At 50.2% G+C, this 19,287-nt stretch overlaps 1 protein-coding gene across 5 annotated transcripts in view; it reads right to left on the reverse strand.

Annotated features, from left to right (window-relative positions):
• Positions 1 to 16,970: 16,970 nt before the first annotated feature.
• The window catches only part of LOC309804659 (tumor necrosis factor receptor superfamily member 10A-like), a 38,210-nt gene continuing 35,893 nt past the window's right edge, over positions 16,971 to 19,287 (reverse strand). For all 5 annotated transcript variants that reach the window (XM_082622090.1, XM_082622092.1, XM_082622089.1 and 2 more), the window contains one exon: positions 16,971 to 18,976. In XM_082622090.1, coding sequence (XP_082478216.1) covers positions 18,663 to 18,976 — 314 coding nt within the window. In that variant the 3' untranslated portion in view covers positions 16,971 to 18,662. The remainder of the gene's footprint in view (positions 18,977 to 19,287) is intronic.

A 19,287-nucleotide genomic window follows, 5' to 3' on the forward strand; every position in this document is an offset into this window, starting at 1 on the left:
TGAAAAGCTGCTCAACATCAATAATTATTAGAGAAATGCAAATCAAGACTACAATGAGGTGTCACCTCACACCTGTTAGAATGGGCATCATCAGAAAATCTACAAACAACAAATGCTGGAGAGGGTGTGGAGAAAAGGGAACCCTCCTGCACTGCTGGTGGGAATGTAAATTGATACAGCCACTATGGAGAACAGTATGGAGGTTCCTTAAAAAACTAAAACTAGAATTACCATATGACCCAGCAATCCCACTACTGGGCATATACCCAAAGAAAACCATAAGTCAAAAAGACACATGCAGCCCAATGTTCGTTGCAGCACTGTTTACATTAGCCAGCTCATGGAAGCAACCTAAATGCCCATCTACAGATGAATGGATAAAGAAGTTGTGGTACATATATACAATGGAATATTACTCAGCCATTAAAAAGGAACGATATTGGGTCATTTGTTGAGACATGCATGGATCTAGAGACTGTCATACAGGGTAAGTAAATCAAAAAGAGAAAAACAAATATCGTATATTAACGCATATATGTGGAGCCTAGAAAAATGGTACAGATGAACCCGTTTGCAGGGCAGAAATTGAGACACAGATGTAGAGAACAAACGTATGGACGCCAAGGGGGAAAAGTGGTGGGGGGGGTGGGGGTGCGAGTGTGATGAATTGGGCGATCGGGATTGACATGTATACACTGATGTGTATTAAATTGATGACTAACAAGAATCTGCTGTATAAAAAGTAAAATAAAATTCAAAAAATAAAAACATGGATTATTTAGAAGTGTGTATCTTTTTTTTTTTTTTTTTTCCGGTATGTGGGCCCCTCACTGTTGTGGCCTCTCCCGTTGTGGAGCACAGGCTCCGGGCGCGCAGGCTCAACGGCCATGGCTCACGGGCCCCACTGCTCCGCAGCATGTGGGATCTTCCCAGACCGGGGCACGAACCCGTGTCCCCTGCATCGGCAGGTGGACTCTCTACCACTGCACCACCAGGGAAGCCCTAGAAGTGTGCATCTTAATTTCCAGACGTTTGGAGGCTTTCTACTTCTCACTCTCATTTTTATACAATTTGAAGCTTAGACTTTGGACACAGTGGAATAAAATGCAATTATGTTTGTTTAGTTACTTTATAGAGGTCCTTCAAATATCACTGAAGTGAAGTTTTGAAATATTAATTTTACTTAGTAGTTCTCAGTCTTTTGCACTTGTAACCATAAGTGAATTCCCAAAAAATATGTAACCCTGGCTGCTGGAGCCCTGTTTATCAGGGGAAGTTCACAGACACAGGAATAGTGGGGAGTTTGTGGGTCCCCACTTTTCTGGGCCAGCACACAGGGATCCTGTATGGATCCAGGGTCCAGGAGAGGGACCCAAACTTTGGGCTCTGGTGCTTTATGTGTCCATGAAACCTTGAGGAAGGCCGGCCTTCCTCCTGCCGGGAGGCAGTCTTGAACAAGTTAGCCCTGTCCTCTCACTACTTCAAGAACCATAATTTTCATTACTCCCTCTTGCTCCCCAACCCCACTCAGATAAAAGCATAGTTTCTCGTGGGGTTGCCAGCCTTTCATTTTTCAAACATTATCAACATCGTTTCATAAAAGGAAGCACATTCGAACCCCAATTAACTAAGAAGTACATAGTGCAGAATAAGCTCGTTTGCCCTAAAACAAGACCCTTAGGTATTTCCACGGACCCTCCTTGATTTCTCCATTATGCTGCTGAGGAGTGCAAAGTTGGTGCTCAAGAACCCCTTGGAGGGCTTCCCTGGTGGCGCAGTGGTTGAGAGTCCGCCTGCCGATGCAGGGGACACGGGTTCGTGCCCCGGTCCGGGAAGATCCCACATGCCGCGGAGCGGCTGGGCCCGTGAGCCATGGCCGCTGAGCCTGCGCGTGTGCTCCGCAACGGGAGAGGCCACAACAGTGAGAGGCCCCCGTACCGCAAAAAAAAAAAAAAAATAGAACCCCTTGGATGACGGTGTGCCATCAACAGCTGCTGTGAAAGAAAGAAGCTGGCACCCTCGGTGGCTACATGGGCAGAGTTGAGGAGACAGTAGGTGATGGCTCTGTGCTGTCAGTGAGGGCTGTCCTCTGCCCGAACCCCTTTTAATCCCTTTGTATCCCTACCACCTGAAGAATGAAGGCAGTGATGAATTATTGGCAGAATTGCCCTGTCTGATAAGAGGGTCACCTGCAAGCCAGAGGGCCCAAACCCTCCCTGGAACACATTACTCCCTACCCACCACTTAACAATTCCCTTCAAACAAAGGTGCAAATTTGTAATAGTTGTACCGTTAAGATATGCAGCCTGGGATTCGGAAAATTGTGACTCCTTTCAATTTTCCTTTCAGAAAATTGTGCCCTGTTCTTGGAGAAACATGACATTTTGTAGGGAGAATCCAGGCCAGGTGGCCAAAGTCTCTGTCAAGTCTGTTTCTTCAGCCAATACTTTGATTTCAAGTGAGGGTGTTGGAGATGAGTGCACCTTCACCATGATAGCCTTTCCCTGGTATCACTGGCCAAGGTTCCCTTTGGTGAATATTACGTACAAAAGCTTGCCCAGCCCCTGCCTCGCTGCTGCTCCTGGGATTAGGCACTTCCTTTGCACATCCTGTGGATGGTGGTCCTTTCTCTGATTCTGTGAATGTGTCACTTGTTAAACTATTATTTCTTGAGGCCTGTAAACTATTATTTCTTGATGTCTGTGCAAGTTTCAATTCTGCAATTTCTATTTCATTCTTCTTACGGATTGAAAAACACTAGTGAAATTCCTCATCTTGCAATCTATGCTCCTTAACATTAACCCTAGTCCTCTTAAAGTCCTTGGTCTTACTCTCTCAGAGGCTTCTTGGGGCTTGATTCCAGTGGGCTGGTGAGGTGGACACCACTGAGCTTGACAACATGCCATACTCCACCCAAGCCTGGAGATCTCCGGTGTCTGGGGGAAGAGGCAGGGGCCGTGAGACAGGAGACAAGAACGGAGGTAAATTCAGGGGTAAAGCCCAGGGAAGAGTCCATATGTCAGTTGCAGGTCAGCTATGTGCCCTCTGTCCGAGAAGACACCCCTCAGTGTGGGATGACCAGCTGCTCTCAGAGAGAGTGAGGCTCCTGGGCCCGGCTTCTCATGTGATACTGGGCGGATCCTATGCACAGAGGCTGTGGCTTGCAGGGGGCGTCTGTCAGCACCTCTGCAGGGGTGAGGGGCCGAAGGGGGCCATGGGCAACCTCTCCCAGGAGAAGTCACCTGTCCTGGGGCTGGGGCATCAGTCCCTCAGGCCCACACCATCTACCTTTCTACCTGGGTTCCAAGCCCAGCAAGGCACAACCCTGACTTCTGCAGTGTAGGATTTCGCCACTGTGTGACAAGCCAGGCTGTGGCCACCTACCCCGAGGGTATAGGTCAGCAGGGCAAAGCCCGTCACTGCCCCCTGGTGAGGCAACTACAACAGAAAGGTGAGCTTTTGAGAGCAAGGGTCAGGTGTCAGGGAGGAGAGGCAGAAACCCAAGAAGGGACCCATCGCCTGAGGCCACATCCTTGTCCACCTCTGTGGGGTCAGTCAGCCTCCAGTGTCTGCTCTGAGGTCACAAGACCCCACAGTACTGGCCATCACAACCACCTGCCTCAGAAGCAAACAAGAGGGCACGAGAGCAGGAGGCCCATATGAAAAGTGTGGTCCGTTGAGGAGGTGCTCCCTGGGCCAAGTGACAAGACATGGCTTCTCAGGGCACAGCTTCCCCCAGACTCAGCATAAATGTCTGGGCTGTGAGCCCATTGATTCTGGGAAGGGTACCAGCACAAGGTGAACAGATGCTCCATACTTTGAGTCAGGCAAGCCAGGAGCTAAGCACTGACAATCAGCCTGCGTTATACCCTCATGTTTCACAGGGCAGGAGGCTCGGGGTGGGGTGGGGGGAGGGATGGGGCCTGCCCTGAGGTCACAGCAGAGGTTTGCTGCTGGAGGGCCAGACACAGGACAGCTGTATACAATGTGATCAAAGGCTCTCTGGTGCTTCATGCCATTCAAAACCAGGGGCTCTTAAACAGTCTGAGGGTAAGATACCACCAAATCCTTGCTGAAATTTCTGAGCCCATCCTCAGATCCCAAATTTTGCACAGATTGCCAAAAGTTTCATGGGCTTCTGGTCAAGGACCCGATTCATCTGGACTGCTCAGTGCACAGCAAGATTGCCAGGACAGGGCCTAGGGATCTTGCCCACACAACCGTCCCTGACATTTGCTCCTGGAGAACCACCTGCCCAGCTACCGACATCTCCTCCTTCCCTCTAATCAGGCTAAATGCAACTGGGAGAAAGGCAACACAGAAGGAGGCAAATGTGGAAAAATAAACCCGACAGTGCTGTCTCCCCGAGCCAAGACTAAGAGTCCATGAGTCTACCCACTGCACTCACCTGAAAGCCCCCCCCCCCCCCACATCACCAGGAGCACAGAGAGCACACAGGCCATCAGGTACACCTGACCTCAGTTTCCTCCTGAGAGAGCACTCAGGGGCCTCCCTGGGATTTGGAGGTGTCAACAATTCACTGCATTGTGGCTTATGCCACAGAGCAATTTTGAACAAGGATTATAGTACCAGTAAACTTTAAGCACTGCTTTAAGTCCAATCAGTTTACGTTTAAAGAGAGAGGAACTGGGACTTCCCTGGTGGTGCAGTGGTTGGGAATCCGCCTGCCAATGCAGGGGACATGGGTTTGATCCCTCGGCTGGGAAGATCCCAAATGCCACCGAGCAACTAAGCCCGTGCTCCACAATTACTGAGCCTGCACTCTAGAGCCCACGAACTAGGACTATTGAGCCAGTGTGCCACAACTATGCCCGCATGCCTAGAGCCCCTGTTCCGCAACAAGAGAAGCCACCGCAATGAGAAGCCTGCCCACCGCAACTAGAGAAAGCCTGCGCACAGCAACGAAGACCCAACGCACCTAAAAACAAATAAATAAATTAATGAATTTAAAAAAAGAGAGAGAGGAATGGAATATTTTAAACAGAGACATATGAGCCCTTTAAAGGGCAAAAAAAAAAAAATGTTGCTTGCAGCTTTTCAAATGGGAAAGGAAACAAAAAATGACTGGGTTTGCTGTTTTCCTTGAATTTGTCTAGTACTATAGCACTAGATAATACTGACGATCTTCATGCTTGATCACAAACAACATGAGGCTGTAATGTTCAAACTGCTGGTGAAACTGTTTTAATCTCATGATTTACTCTGGGACAATTGTGTTGACATAGGTACTGATGGTGCAAAAGCAAAGGTGGCAGAAGAGCTGGCACCTTAACCCAGATCAAGGAGTGGCACCAAACTGTACTAGCTGGGCTTGTATTCACTATCGTACACTCGTATTACCAGTGCCAGTTCCAGTTAAGAACGTTCCGTCTCCGACAGTAAAAATGATTTACGTTAGTAAATCTTGACCATTGAAATTGAATATTTTATAGTGTATGACGAAATTCAACATACAAACATCTGTATATCAAAGTGAATGGGAAGAATTCAGATCAGATACTGATAAAGAGGAAGTGGATGACATGGATGATAGATGTGAAAAATTCGCTAAAATGTAGCACAGTAAAGAAACGGTCAGAAATTATGAATGAGAAGTTTATGGACCTAGAGTCTGCTGGTGGCTTGATTGTGGACTTTGCAGCCTCCAGAACTGTGAGAAATAAACGTCTGTTGTTTAAGCCACCCAGTCTGTGGTAGTTTGTTATAGTCCCTTGAGCTAAGACATATTTGGGTACCAAGAAGTAGCAAATACCTAAATATGTGGAAGTGGCCTTGGAATTGGATAGTAGGTAAAGGCTGAAAGAGATTTGAAGTGCATGCCAGAAAAAAAAGCTGAGATCACCATAAAGGCCTTTCAGCCCTTACCTATTAAAAGTGATTCTGGCGACGGCTCAGAAAGAAAAGAGGCACACTGGAGAGAAAATCTCCATCTTTATAGAGAATACAGAAATAATCATGAACAGATAGAAATATGGACGTTAAAGGCTATTCTGGTGAGGTCTCAAACAGAAATGAGGAACACGTTATTAGAAATTGGAGGCGAGGCAATTCTTATTATAAAGTGGCAAAGAACTCGACTGAACTGTGTTCTCGTGTTTTTTGGAAGGTAGACCTTGTGAGTGATGAAACTGAATACTCATCTGAGGAGATCTCTGAACAAAGTTTGGAAGAAGTAGCTTGGTTCCTCATCACCGCACACAGTAAAACACATCAGGAGAGAGAAATTGAAGACCAAATTGTTAAGCAAAAAGAAATCAGAACTTAAAGATTCGGAAACTTCTCAGCCTATCCATATTTGAAAGTGAGAAAGCTTGTTCTGAAGAAAACTCGAAGGGTGTAGCAGGTGTGCTCTTAATTTAATTAGTCATCTCAGCAGAGGCCAGGAATAGAGAAGGATTAAAGCAGCAGGGACACTGCCAGTTTGAAGTAAAGGGGGCAGGGAAAGCCAGGCAGAATGAGGGAAGGCTGTCAGAAGTCTTGGATTCTACAGAATGGGAGACTAGAGCAATTCGGCTGTGCATGTGTACTCCTCTTGAAGAAAAGGGAAGAAGGACCCCAAAGATGATTCCGAGGTCATCGGGTCTGTCAATCCCACCGCAGGCCCAGGGGGCCTCAGTTTCAAAGTGTGAGATTGTCGCCCTCACAGAGTCATGGTATAGGTGGAGGCCCTACAGAGAGCGGCAGTGTGGGTGGCACCCCACCAAGCTGAAGGCGTGGGGCTGCCCCACCGAGCTGTGGGGATGATGTTGCCACCCCAGCGGGCCTGGAGGGCAAAGCCTCAAACCAAAGAGGATTATTCTCGTACCTTAAGATCTAATGGGATTGGCCTTGCTAGGCTTTGGACTTGCTTGGAAACTGTCACCCCTTCCTTCTTTCCCATTTCTTCCTTTTTGTGTAAGGATGTCTATTATATGCCTGTCCCACCATCGTATTTGGAAACACTTAACTTGTCTGGGTCACAGATTTACAACTACAGAGGAATTTTGCCTCAGGATGAATAGTACCTCCAGTCTCCCCCATATATGATTTAGATGGTGTTTAGCTCAGACTTTGGACTTTAAATTTTACAGTTGATGTTGGAATGAGTTAAGGCTTTTGAGGCTGTTGGGATAGAATGAATGTATTTTGCATACAATAAGGAAACGAATTTTGGGTACCAGGGGCAGAATGCTATGGATGTATACCCCCCCCCCAATTCTTATGTTGAAGCCCTAACCTTCAATGTATTTGGGGATAGGGCCTTTGGGAGGTAATTAGGTCATGGGAATGGAGTTTTCATAATGGGTTTAGTGCCCATTAGAAGAAAAGACACAAGAGAGATCCCTCTTTCTCTCTGCCGTGTGAGGACACAGTAAGAAGACAACCATCTGAAAAGGAGGAAGAGAGCTCTCACCAGGAACTGAATATGGCACCTTGATCTTGGCCTTCCAACCTTCAGAACTGTTAAGAAATTACCATCTGTTTTTCAAGCCACCAGGTCTATGGCATTTTGTTATAGTCGTCCAAGCTGATGAAGACATAGAGAATATATATAAGATGGTCTAATATACATATATCCAGGGTTCTAGAAGTAGAGACAGGAGAGAATGAGTAGAAGTGTCATTTGAAAAAGATAATATTACGTTCTGGATGAGATGAAGAACGTGTATTATCCGTTAATGAAGCAAAATAGATCACATGGAGGATAAATTTTTTTAACCTGAAACTAATCACACGTCAAGAAACTGGAGAACACAAAAGACAAAAGACAATCTTAAAAAAAACAATTAGCAAGGAAACTGATCACCCACCATGAAATGGTGTACTGATGGCATAATTTCAAAAAACAGTAACAAAAGCCATATTCGATGGAATAAATATTCAAAGTTCTGAAAGGAAAAACTTTTCCTCTGGAACTGATTACCCTGTCACATTATGATTTATAAAAGTTTACCAACAAGGGAACTGATAAATTATTTTTAATGTATGCATACAATGCAAAATTATAAATAATTAAAGAACATCCAATATATCAGTTTTTCTTAAAGTAAGAATGTTGAAAGAAGAAGCCAAAGGCAATATGATTTACATGACACATATATAACCAAAATATTATTATTATACATAATTTTGATTATCTACAGCTGTGCTGAAAGCATAAACATTTTTATAAGATGGATATATACCAAGTTCTTGATGGTGGCTATCTTTCTCATTGTTGGTGAGAGTGTAAAATGGGACAACCCTTATGAAACAATATGAAGTTTCCTCAAAAAATTAAAAATATAACTACCATGTGATCCAGCAGTCCCACTTCTGGGTTTGTATCCAAAAGAATTCAAAGCAGGATCTCAAACAGATATTTGCACACCCACATTCATCGTAACATTATCCAAAATACCCAAGATGTAAAGAAACCCAAATGTCCATCAACAGATGAACGGATAATGGGGTCTATAAATACAATGAAATATTTCCTTCCTTGAAATAAAAGGAAACCATGTCTCATGCTACAACATGGATAAACCTCTAAGACATTATGCTAAGTGAAATAAGCCACTCATAAAAGGACATATCATAGCCACTCACATGAAGTATCTACAGTAGTTAAAAATCATAGAAACATACAAAGGTGATTGTCAAGATCTCAGAGAGGAGGAGGGAGAATTAGGGAGTTTCTGTTGTCCCAACCCCCGCCTGGGCCCTGGGGAAGGAATCAGAACTCAGAAGCAGGAGAAGAGGCTTTGGCCAGCAAGGGAAGCGGGGGTGAGGCCCAGGGCGGGTTCATAAAGGATCAGAGCATCTGAGTGCGTTAGGAGGAAGGGGCTTCAGAGGTGGGCCAGCACAGGCCATGACGGGGGCTAAGCGGGCTGCAAGGGGGGCAGTTCGGGGAGACAGACAGCAGGGGTCTGCGCCCTGCCCCTCATTGTTTGCTCGTCTCACCCTTATGAGCGGGTCATTTCCCCTGCTCTGATGATTCCAAGTCTCTGCCAGCACCCACGGGACGGTGACTGAGGCCTCCACACTCCTCAGCATGTATCCCAGCTCCCACCCAGATCTGGGGCCACAGACACCTCTCCCCCACCCCTGATGCCCCTGTGAGCAAGCCGTTCTTGTGAAACGCGGTCATAGTTTGTTAGGAGGAACTGTTTTATATGGGGATACAAGCCAGTGTTGATACCAGTACACACACATGTCCAGCCATGGGTGGAAAGGGAAGGGACAGTAGTTCTGGGGTGTCTTTGCAGACCCGTAGGCCCCTAAGGCCAGTCCCCACAGCCACAGCCAGATGGGTCCTCCTCCCTCTTGAACGAGATGCTGCTGCACAGAAATCCCGCAAGTTCCACAAAGGGGCCCAACTCTCATTTCCCTTATACACACCTTTAGCGGGTGCCCCATGAATTTCCCCTCACCCATTCCCCTTGCTCCATCCTCAGTGGGATTAAGAGGTAGCTGCCTCCACCACTCTCCACATTGCAATAATCCCAGTGGGACTAGAGGATGCTCCCGCTACGATGAGGAAGACAGTCCCGTCCCCATGGCCAAGACTTTTCCTCTCTGGTCAGGCCACCCACACAGGAAACGCTGGATAAGCGGAGGGTCATCCCAGTGCCGTCACCTGGCCACTTCAGGGAAGCAGAGAGAAGCTCCATATTGACAAGGGCTGTCTCCAGGCTCCACCCTAGAAACTGGTGAGTGTCCAGAGAGCTGACAGGCACAAAAGCAGCTCTGCCATCCCAAAAGGTTCAGGGATGCAGAAGACGGTACAGATGCCCCAGAAGGCCCCTAGCCGAGCAGGCGTTAGAGAAGGGGGTGATGAGGGGATCCCTGGGGAAAGTGAGAGCTGTGCGTTCCCAGGGGCAGCCTGAGGAGTCCTTGTCTATGTGGAGGAAAGGTGTGGCCACCTGTAGACCCAGAGCTCCTGTGACCTCCCTCATCCTTCCTTCCTCTCAGGATCGCTCTCTGTGGAGCAGCTCAACAGTGGCCTGAGAGCATTTCCCACCAAAACGATCTCTGTTCACAATTTACATACATCACTCCAAAGGTCCTCCTCCCACCCACACCTGGCCACACCCACCTCCCCCACCTCCCTAACCCCCCCAATTCCGCTCCCCCTCCCCACCCTGGTGGTCCTGCCCCCCCTCCCTTCCCCCCACATCATCCAGGATCAGCACTGGGAGGAGGAGGAGCCCTAGGCTCCCCTGGGGGCTGCCTTGGGGCCTCGCCCTGGAGGGCCGGTCCAGCTGTTCCCTACTGGCTGCAGGGCTTCTTCTTCCTCCACCCACGTTTCTCTGTAACAAACGGGTCACGCTTTCTCTTTCTGGGCTGTGACGGGCGAGCCAGCCCCAGAGCCAAGGCTGGCCTCCCAGAGACGCCGAGGCCAGCCCCGGGGATGGGCAGCTTCTCAGCAGCGGCTGGGCGTCCACACAGAGCCCACTTCCTCGACTTGGGAGCGGCTGGTGGAGCTGGGCTGAGGCTTCTTCTCTGAGGGTAGGGGGCCTGGGGAGCACTGTGGGCCCCCCAACCCCCAGGGGAGGCCAGGCCTGAGGCACGCACAGGACTCTGGGACAGCCAGAAAGGAAGCAGGCTCTGCAGAGAGCCAGAGAGGAAGGCCAGGCTGGAGAGCTCCTCCTCGTCCTCACTGGACCCGTTCCTGGGCCCTTGGGCCTCCCGAACAGGAGAGGCCTCTCTGAGAACAGATGCATCCCTGGGTCCCTGTAGAGGGCCAGTGTGCCTTTGACCCTGGGGACGGGAAGGCTGTCCGGCCCGGAATGGAGAGACCTCCTGACGTCCTCGAGAGGGAACAAAGACTTTGGGCCTGCACAGGTCAGTGTCTGTTTGGATGAGCCTATGAAGAACCTCAGAATCAGTCTCTGGTGGGCAGGCTTCAACACTGACCGCTAGATGGGGGTCTTGGTCGTGCCTCTGGGCACCTTGGCCGGCGTCAGACTCAGAAGGACTTGAGGCCATTCCGGGTGCACTGTGACTCAGGGCTGCCCGCACACCCTCGTCCTCTTTCAAGGCCAGGAGTCGTTTCTGCACCAGCTGGTAGGAGGGAGGAGGACAGTGACGGCTCCACACACACGTGTGAGAGGAGGAGCACTGGGCAGTGGGACAATGGCCCGGGGGGGAGGAGGGGACGGGCGACCCCAGGACTCGAATCCAAATACAGACGCTGTGGCAGTCCTGCCATCCTCCTGCAACTGATTCCCAGCTTTGTGTCTTTCCCTCCCCTCCCGGCTCCCCATCCTCTCCTTCCTTTCACCCTGCACTGCACCCACCCCAGAACGGGCCCTTCCCCATGCCAGGCCTCCCAGGCAGGGGAGGGATGGACAGCGCTATGTGGCCCCCCAGTTCTGGGGCCCTACCTCTCCCCTGTTCACTGGGGTCCCTCCGTGCCCTGGTCTTCCTGGGTGTCCCTTGTGTCCCCTGTTCTACCTGGGATCCCTCCCTCCTCTGGCTCCCCTGGGTCATCTGGGTTCCCCTGTCCCCTGGATCACCTGGGGTACCCCTCCCGTGGGGTCCCCTGGCTCCCTGAGTGTCCCTCTCCCTCCCCTGACTCACTTCTTCGGGGGTGAGCCCTTCCTCCTGCTCCAGCTCCTTCTCTAGGGCCAAGAGATCCAGCTGTGGGGCTGGGGAAAGCAAATCTGCCAGGAATCCAGGGTGAATGACTGCCTCCACCACGGACAGAGAGAAGAGGCTGTGAGCATCCTTGGCCAGGAGTGACCTGTGAGACAAGAAGGCCAGGAGGGAAAGTGAAAAGCAGAGACCCACCCCACTCTCCTCCACAAGGCGGGGATGGTCAGCACACACACACATACACACACGCAAACATGCATATACACAGTCACACACAAAAGAGCACATATACAGAGGCACAAACACAGACACAAAGGCATACACACAGACAGACACAAACGTATACACACAAACATCTGCGTACACCTCCCCTAACACCAGGCTCAGGAACAAGGAGCTGAGCTTAAGTCCCAACGGCCTGAGCAGAACCCAGATCTTGGGTGCTGAGTGTTCCATGCCCTGGCATCTTGCAGACCCCAGGCTCTAGGCCTAGCCTACTTTGGTGACAAAGTCCTCCTGGGAACACAGCTTGTCGATGTAGCTTAAGAGATCCGGGTCCGAGTAGGTGCCGTCCTCTTCCTGCTGCAGCTCATTTCCGTCCTCTCCCCATTCTGCATCTGAGTCGCCTGTGGCTGAGTGGACGGGCCCCACCAGCACCTCCATGATGTCCATATACTCCCCAAAGCCTCAGGTGGAATCTCCTCGGGTGCCTTGGGCTCCGGGGGCCGCTGGGACCTGTGTGGCGTCGGGCGGGAGGGCTGGGCCCTGGGGCCGGACATCCTGGGAGCACAGGCTGAGGCGGAGCAGGAGGAAGGGAAGGAAGGTGAGGGGCTCCCGGTCCACCTCCTGACCACCGAGCGCACGCTGGTGAGGGCGTTGTTGGGGGACATTGATGTGGGTGTGTGGGGGGGTCAGGACCACCTGAAGCCTCATGCACAGTTGGAGGGGGGAGGTAAGGGGGCATCTAAGAGAGTCACATGTAAGGAAGTGGGGAACCTCCAATTTTCCAGGGGTGTCCCCATCAAGCCCACTTCTTAGGCAGACTTTGTGTGCAGTCCTTTGACAGGGAGGTGTGAGAGGAGTTACAAAACTGACCAAGTCAATACCCCTCAGTGACAAAGGGCAGCTGAGACCCCAACCCCCCCACCCCCTGCCTCGGTGGCTGTTATGGTTGAAAGACCAATGCCCCTGTCTTGAAGGAAAAGGATCCACATGGGGACAGTGGCCAACCCTAGGCCTCTGTTACCTGTGCCTTCAACTCCAGTGGGAACCTGGGTGGCTGGCTGAAGGCCCACTTTCGGGGCTGGGGGCCCCCGAGGATCCAGCTTCAGTGGGGCTGGAGGAGGCAGGCCCTGCGCGCGCTGCATCCACTGCAACTGCTGAATCTGCATCTCCTCCTCGGCCTCAAAGTCCATGAACCTGGGGGGCGACGGAGGCACAGCCACCCTGAGAAAATGGCCTGGGTTCTGGAGCCCAACAAAGGCAGCCAAGAATGAGGGATTGGGAGAGGATATGCCTTGGGGCTGTCAAGGCCCTGTGAGGTGATGTCCACAGCAGAGAGCTGCTCCTGGAACTGATACAAGATCTGGGACCGTTCCTGCTTCACCAGCACTGGAGAGCATTCAACAGCATAGAGCCAGGTCGCTGCATTGAACCAGGTCAACGGGACACATGGCTGACCCAGGGGGCACCCTCCTCATCCCCCACGTCCCCATCCAGAACCACATGAAGGGCTGACAGCCAGAGGCTGGAACAGGCATGTGTTCCCCACAGGGGTCCTTGCCCGAATCCAGGACCCTGGGTTGGGACTGAGAGTCCTGGAACTTAGACCTGGAGACAGGGTTCAGGAGAGGCTGGACGATGTGGATGCTGAGCTTAGAGGACAGGCCTTCCTTTCCTCTGAGAGGCACTTGTTTGTTTGGTTTTGTTTCTTAAACCAAGGGGATTACCGTGGAGCAAACACCGGAAGGGCCAGAGACCCCTGGGCTGATGACAGCTGGCTTCCCCAGCCTCTTCAGGGATGCCAGTGTACCCACTCAGGCCACTTTTCATGAGGAGAGGGGGTCCCAAATCTACATCAGTGGCCGCCAGCCACCCACCACTAAGGAAGCAGCAAGCTGGCGGGTGGAGCTCTTTCCCCGGCCCAGCCCATATATCCGGAGTTGGACCCCTACTGGACTCACAGCTTCACCCTGCCCCGTCCTGAGACCTTCATGTCAGGGCAAGGGTAGGTCAAAGTCAGGGGAGGGCAGAGCTCCTGGTGGAGGAAGGACAGAAGACCCACACTCTCAAGGTGAGGGAGGGGTTTCTGGAGGACTGCAGGGCCTCTGGGCTGCGGGGCCCCTGTTCCGAGCGACAGCCCTTCTCCTTTGTCCTCTCTGATGAGCACCCCCACGGCCAGACCCTGCCCTCACCCACTCGCCTCACCCTCCACGCAGCCCCTGGGCCCAGGACGCTGACTCACTTTTCCTCCATCTTGTAGTGTATCTTCCGGTCAATGTCGCTTTTGCGCTGCCATTCCTGCACGGCCCTGCACAGTCCCTCCTCCAGCTTCATGGTGGGCTTCAGGCGGGCCAGGGATCGAAGCACTGGGCTGTAAGCACTCGGTGTCAGTCTCCGTGCCCAGCCCAGCCCCCACCTGCCTGACCCCACCCGCCAATGTGGACCACACATCACTCAACACAGCATGACTGAGCAACAGGAGGGTGAGAGGCAGGTGTCTGGGAGGGCAGAGACAAGCCCAGAGACAGTCCCTTCCTTTCACGTCTTTATCCACCAACCTAGGTTTTTTTGTTTTGTTTTGTTTTTTGCGGTACGCGGGCCTCTCACTGTTGTGGCCTCTCCCGTTGCGGAGCACAGGCTCCGGACGCGCAGGCTCAGCGGCCATGGCTCACGGGCCCAGCCACTCCGCGGCATGTGGGATCCTCCCTGACCGGGGCACGAACCCGCGTCCCCTGCATCGGCAGGCGGACTCTCAACCACTGCGCCACCAGGGAAGCCCAGGAAATCTATTTTTAAAAATGAGTTTTCTATTTTCTATTTGTCCAATCTCAAGATATTGTGGGTTTAGAAGTTTATATGTATTTAATGAAATTCCAGAGTGAATGTTTAACATCCAGGCCGGGAGGCTGTGTTATCTTCTTTACTACTTGGCACCCTGGTTATCTTCTTTACTACTTGGGATGAATTTCTGGCCTTTCATACTATTGTTTTTCATTTATAAAATGGACAAGATGACATTTTTCAGATTTGCTTAAAGTTTAAGCTTTCTGAGCAAAGATTGTGGGCCACTTTGTTTAAAGGCTCTTTGAGTGGTAAACATGCCTTAGAAGGTAGAGATTGGCTACCTCCCTGGAGGGATTTAGAGGCTGTCCCCTCCCTGTCAAGGACATGTGCTCACATTCTAGGCTTCTCTCCTCCAAGAGACTTTGTTTCTATTGCAGAGTAAGATATATGATCTTTTTTTTACTGAGGAGGAGAGCAGGGGCAGATGTGTCAACCATCTGTATAAGCTCGGAGTTTCATAATATGGGGTTCCTCTCCAGTGGCATAAACCCCACTGCACGCTCAGGAACGTCTGCCTCCACCGCCTCACTCCATGGAGACCTGGGGCTTGGGTAACCGGGGCTAAGTTTGCTTGGCAACTAAACAATCTGATCCTTGATCCAGAAATTGCACGACGTGATGGTGTGTGTATAGTCTGCTAGCATGTACGTTTGTATACATACATATACACATGTATACATGGACACAAATACATACATATACACATGGATACATGGATACAAATACATACATGCTACCCAGGTCTACACAGACACACAAGGACTCACATATATAACTGTGGCAAGGTAACTTGTTAACTCGCTCGTAGGATCTCAGACCTGTCAGAGTTTCAAACAAAATATTGAGAAATGGGACAGCAGAAGTAGCGGGGCGTCTCTTTGAAGATCAGGGTAGAAGGACGGTGACTGCAGTCACCCTGACACTCCCCCAGTCTCTCCCTGCTCTCTCGCTCTGACGAAAGAAGCTGCTACGCGGTGTGCAGCCCTATGGAGAGGCTCACAGCACAAAGACCGAGGGGAGCCTCCTGCCAACTGCCCCCAAGAACTGAATCCTGCCACCACCTTGTGTGTGAGCTTGGAAGCTTGTCCTTCCCCACTCAGGTCTTGCAGTGACCACAGCCCCAGTCTTGTGAGACCCAGAATCAGAGAACCCAACTACGCTGGGACTGGATTCCTGATCCATAGAAATGGTGATGTAATAAAGGCTGTGGTTTTTAAAACACTAAGTTTTAGAGTAATTTCTACTGATACGGGCTTTTACGTATCCTGCAAAACTGCTCAGGTTCACCCCAAGTGGACTGTGAAATAAAGCCTATTGACTGTGGAATATTGCCCCTAACACCTTCACCTTCTCACCCCGCAGGCTCCAGTAAAACTTTGACAGACACAGAAACAGATGGAGGCCCAATCAGACTGCCCAGTTCAAGGACAATTCAGATGATTCGATACAAGGGCCTCATACAGGCAAAATTACTTTTCAAGAATTTATTTTAAAGTAATTATAAATTCACCTCTTACTCCTGATTTGTGATCTAAAGTATTTTTCTTCCTAATCCTGATGTACTATGTAATAACTCACAGGCATGGGCAGTGGCAGGAGGGAGGCCCAAGGGCGTGTGCAGCTCTGCACCCAGCACCTTCGCTCTGGGGAGGAGGACAGGGGTGGGACCACGGGGCCGCCCAGGAACTCTAGGTGGGTGGGAGAGCCAGACCCTAAGGTCCAGGGGAAGGGAATTGGGGCTCCAAGAGGTCGCAGGGCTGAGCCACTGGGCCCACTGATGAGGATGCAGAAAGGCCAGCGGGGACAGAAAGGGGGGGTGGCCCAGGAGCTGCAGGAGGCCCCCAGGTGAGGGGTCACAGAATGACCCCAGCAAGCAGCGCCCCACCCCCACCCACCCCCACTTCCCAGCAGCTCTGTCAGAGCCGGTCTGCACCTCAAGGGAGCCCAGCAGGCCCAGGTGTGGCCCAGAGACATCACCTGGGGAGGCTGTGGGGAAGCCGGGCCAGGCTGGGGTCCCTCCCCCAGGGGAAGGGCAGGGAGGAGAGGGAGGGAGGAGGGGCTGGACTCCAGTCCCCCAGGAGCCTGGCGCCCGGAAATCCATGAGTCAGAGCAGGAGACACACCCATGCAGGGCGGGCTTGAGCCCGGAAATCCATGAGTCAGAGCAGGAGACATACCCATGCAGGGCGGGCTTGAGCCCGAGGCATAAAAGGGAGAAGGATGGAGCGGGTCACACAGCAAGAACACACACCCCGTACCTGTGTCACTCAGCACTGTTCTACAGGAGGACAGGAGGATGGATGGAGGAGAAAAGCACACATAAAATTAGATAAAATTGCATATTTAATTTGGTCACGAATTCATAAAAATGCATGTTTATATAAAATTATAAAAATTTTAATGTAACATTGCATAATTTGGTCACAAATTCATAAACACATGAGTATTTTGTACCTAATGATATTTCTTGTATTGTTTGATATTTCTAACAAAATCTTCAAGAAGGGGTCCTCTCATTGAGAAGAGACTTGAACAGACATCCAATTTTCAAGTAAAACTTCAAAAGTATCATATTTGCCCTGGCATAAGGCAGTATAGGATGCAAGTTCGTGTTTCTTAAAGATTCTCCTTGGTAAAACACACAATAAACATGTGAACAAGTGAATATAGCTGACAAACACTGGCAGGGCTAATACTTTAGATGGGCATTCAAGGAAGTCTTCTGAGAAACGGACAAGTGACCCAACACTTGACTGACAAGAATTCATTTATATTTCCCTCTGAAGATGAAGGCAAAGTGGCCTGCACAGAAGGAACAGCAAAGGCAGGAAACACCTGACTTCCAGGAAAGGGAGGGACATCAGGGCCAGGGGCATATAGCACCAAGACCACAGGGTCAGCCTTTCTATAAACTCAAGTGGACTCCACATGCTATATCCTGATTTGCCTAAACACTGACAATTCCAGTTTTGGCCACATTAGCCACATCAACCTTAGGGAAGACAACACACAAAGCTTTGAGATGGAATAGACCAAAAACCCCTGAGAATTGCTTCCACCATTACGTTTTCCTGCAGCGGTTAGAACACTATGGAGAAGGGTTTGATGGAAGAAAGATATTTTTAAAAAGCAGTAAAAGGACCAAACCTTAATATAGCAGCCATTTTAGGTCAATTCTCACAGTATTTAAGAACTGGTATTTTTGTGTGAGTCTCTTCTGCAGAAGGCCAAAGCCTCCGAAGGGTCTGAGATCCTTTATATAGCCAATTCAGATGAACAGGAGGAGGCCCAGACATGACAGCCCAGTTCACAGACACCAGATACAGGGCTGCACATGGATGCCACTTCTCCTCACTCTCTGCTCACTTGTAAACTCCTACCTATAAAAAATGTAAATATTCACACAGCTATAAAACTGACATGTTTAAAGTGGGCCCTGGAGAAGTCACCAGGCATCCAAAAGTGACCAAACTTCCTTTGAGGGGGAACATCTATCAGTGCTCTCCCCACAGTGGGCTTTTTCTCCTTTCCTTTTTGTTTTTCTTTTTCGTTTTTTCTTGTTGTTGTTTTGTGTTTGTTCTTTTGTGCTTTTTGTTTTTGTTGTTTTGTTTTTTTTGCCTCGCAGCTTTTGGTATCTTACTTCCCCGACCAGGGATTGAACCTGGGCCCTCAGCAGTGAAAACGCAGAGTCCTAACCACTGAACTGCCAGGGAATTTCCTCCTTTTGTACTTCTAATTGTTTTTGATTGCCAGCCCTCATCCAGGTAACCCACATAAACAACCTAGAAACTATATTTACAAAAATTTTTTCATACTTATATAAATACCTACATATAAACATAAATGTACGAAGATTCACAATATGTTTGCACTTTAATGATGTGTATTCTGTTACACATCATTAAATGCATACATATCAACATGAATGACAAATACAAATAACAAATACAAATAAAAAGTGCACGTATATTAAGATAAAAAAGTGTCTTCAACTGAAAGACTGAGGTCCTCAAACACTCAGGACACAGCAGAGCCAGCTTCACCATCTTCATAGACATACTTTCCCGAGTCCAGCAGGTGGTCCTGAATTTTCTGCTTTGCCAATCTTAGCCCGAGCTTTTCCAAGGTGTCCAGCAGGGTGTTGACTGAGGCCTCCCGTCCCTTGTTGCTGACCCAAGTATCCAGCATTTCATACAAGGCATCCCGAGGGACCCGGACCCCTTCTCTGACCAGAAGGATCTCATTTTGCGTGAGGCCCAACTTTCTCATGAGTGAATCCCAGGAGTCACACGGCACGATGGTTGCAAAGTCATCAAAGAACCGCCTCAGGCCTAAGTTGGGGGAAGTCACAGAGACAGAGTTGGGACAGGCTTCAGAAAGGGCAGAGGAGGGGCTTCCCTGGTGGCACAGTGGTTGAGAGTCCGCCTGCCGATGCAGGGGACACGGGTTCGTGCCCCAGTCCAGGAAGATCCCACATGCCGCGGAGCGGCTGGGCCCGTGAGCCATGGCCGCTGAGCCTGCGCGTCTGGAGCCCGTGCCCCGCAACGGGAGAGGCTACAGCAGTGAGAGGCCCGCGTACCGCAAAAAAAAAAAAAAAAAAAAAAAAAAAAAAGAAAGGGCAGAGGACCCTCAGTCAGGCCTA

This window comes from Mesoplodon mirus, assembly GCF_964341445.2.
Source record: "Mesoplodon mirus genome assembly, chromosome: 1".
In the NCBI taxonomy this organism is placed as follows: Eukaryota; Metazoa; Chordata; class Mammalia; order Artiodactyla; family Ziphiidae; genus Mesoplodon; species Mesoplodon mirus.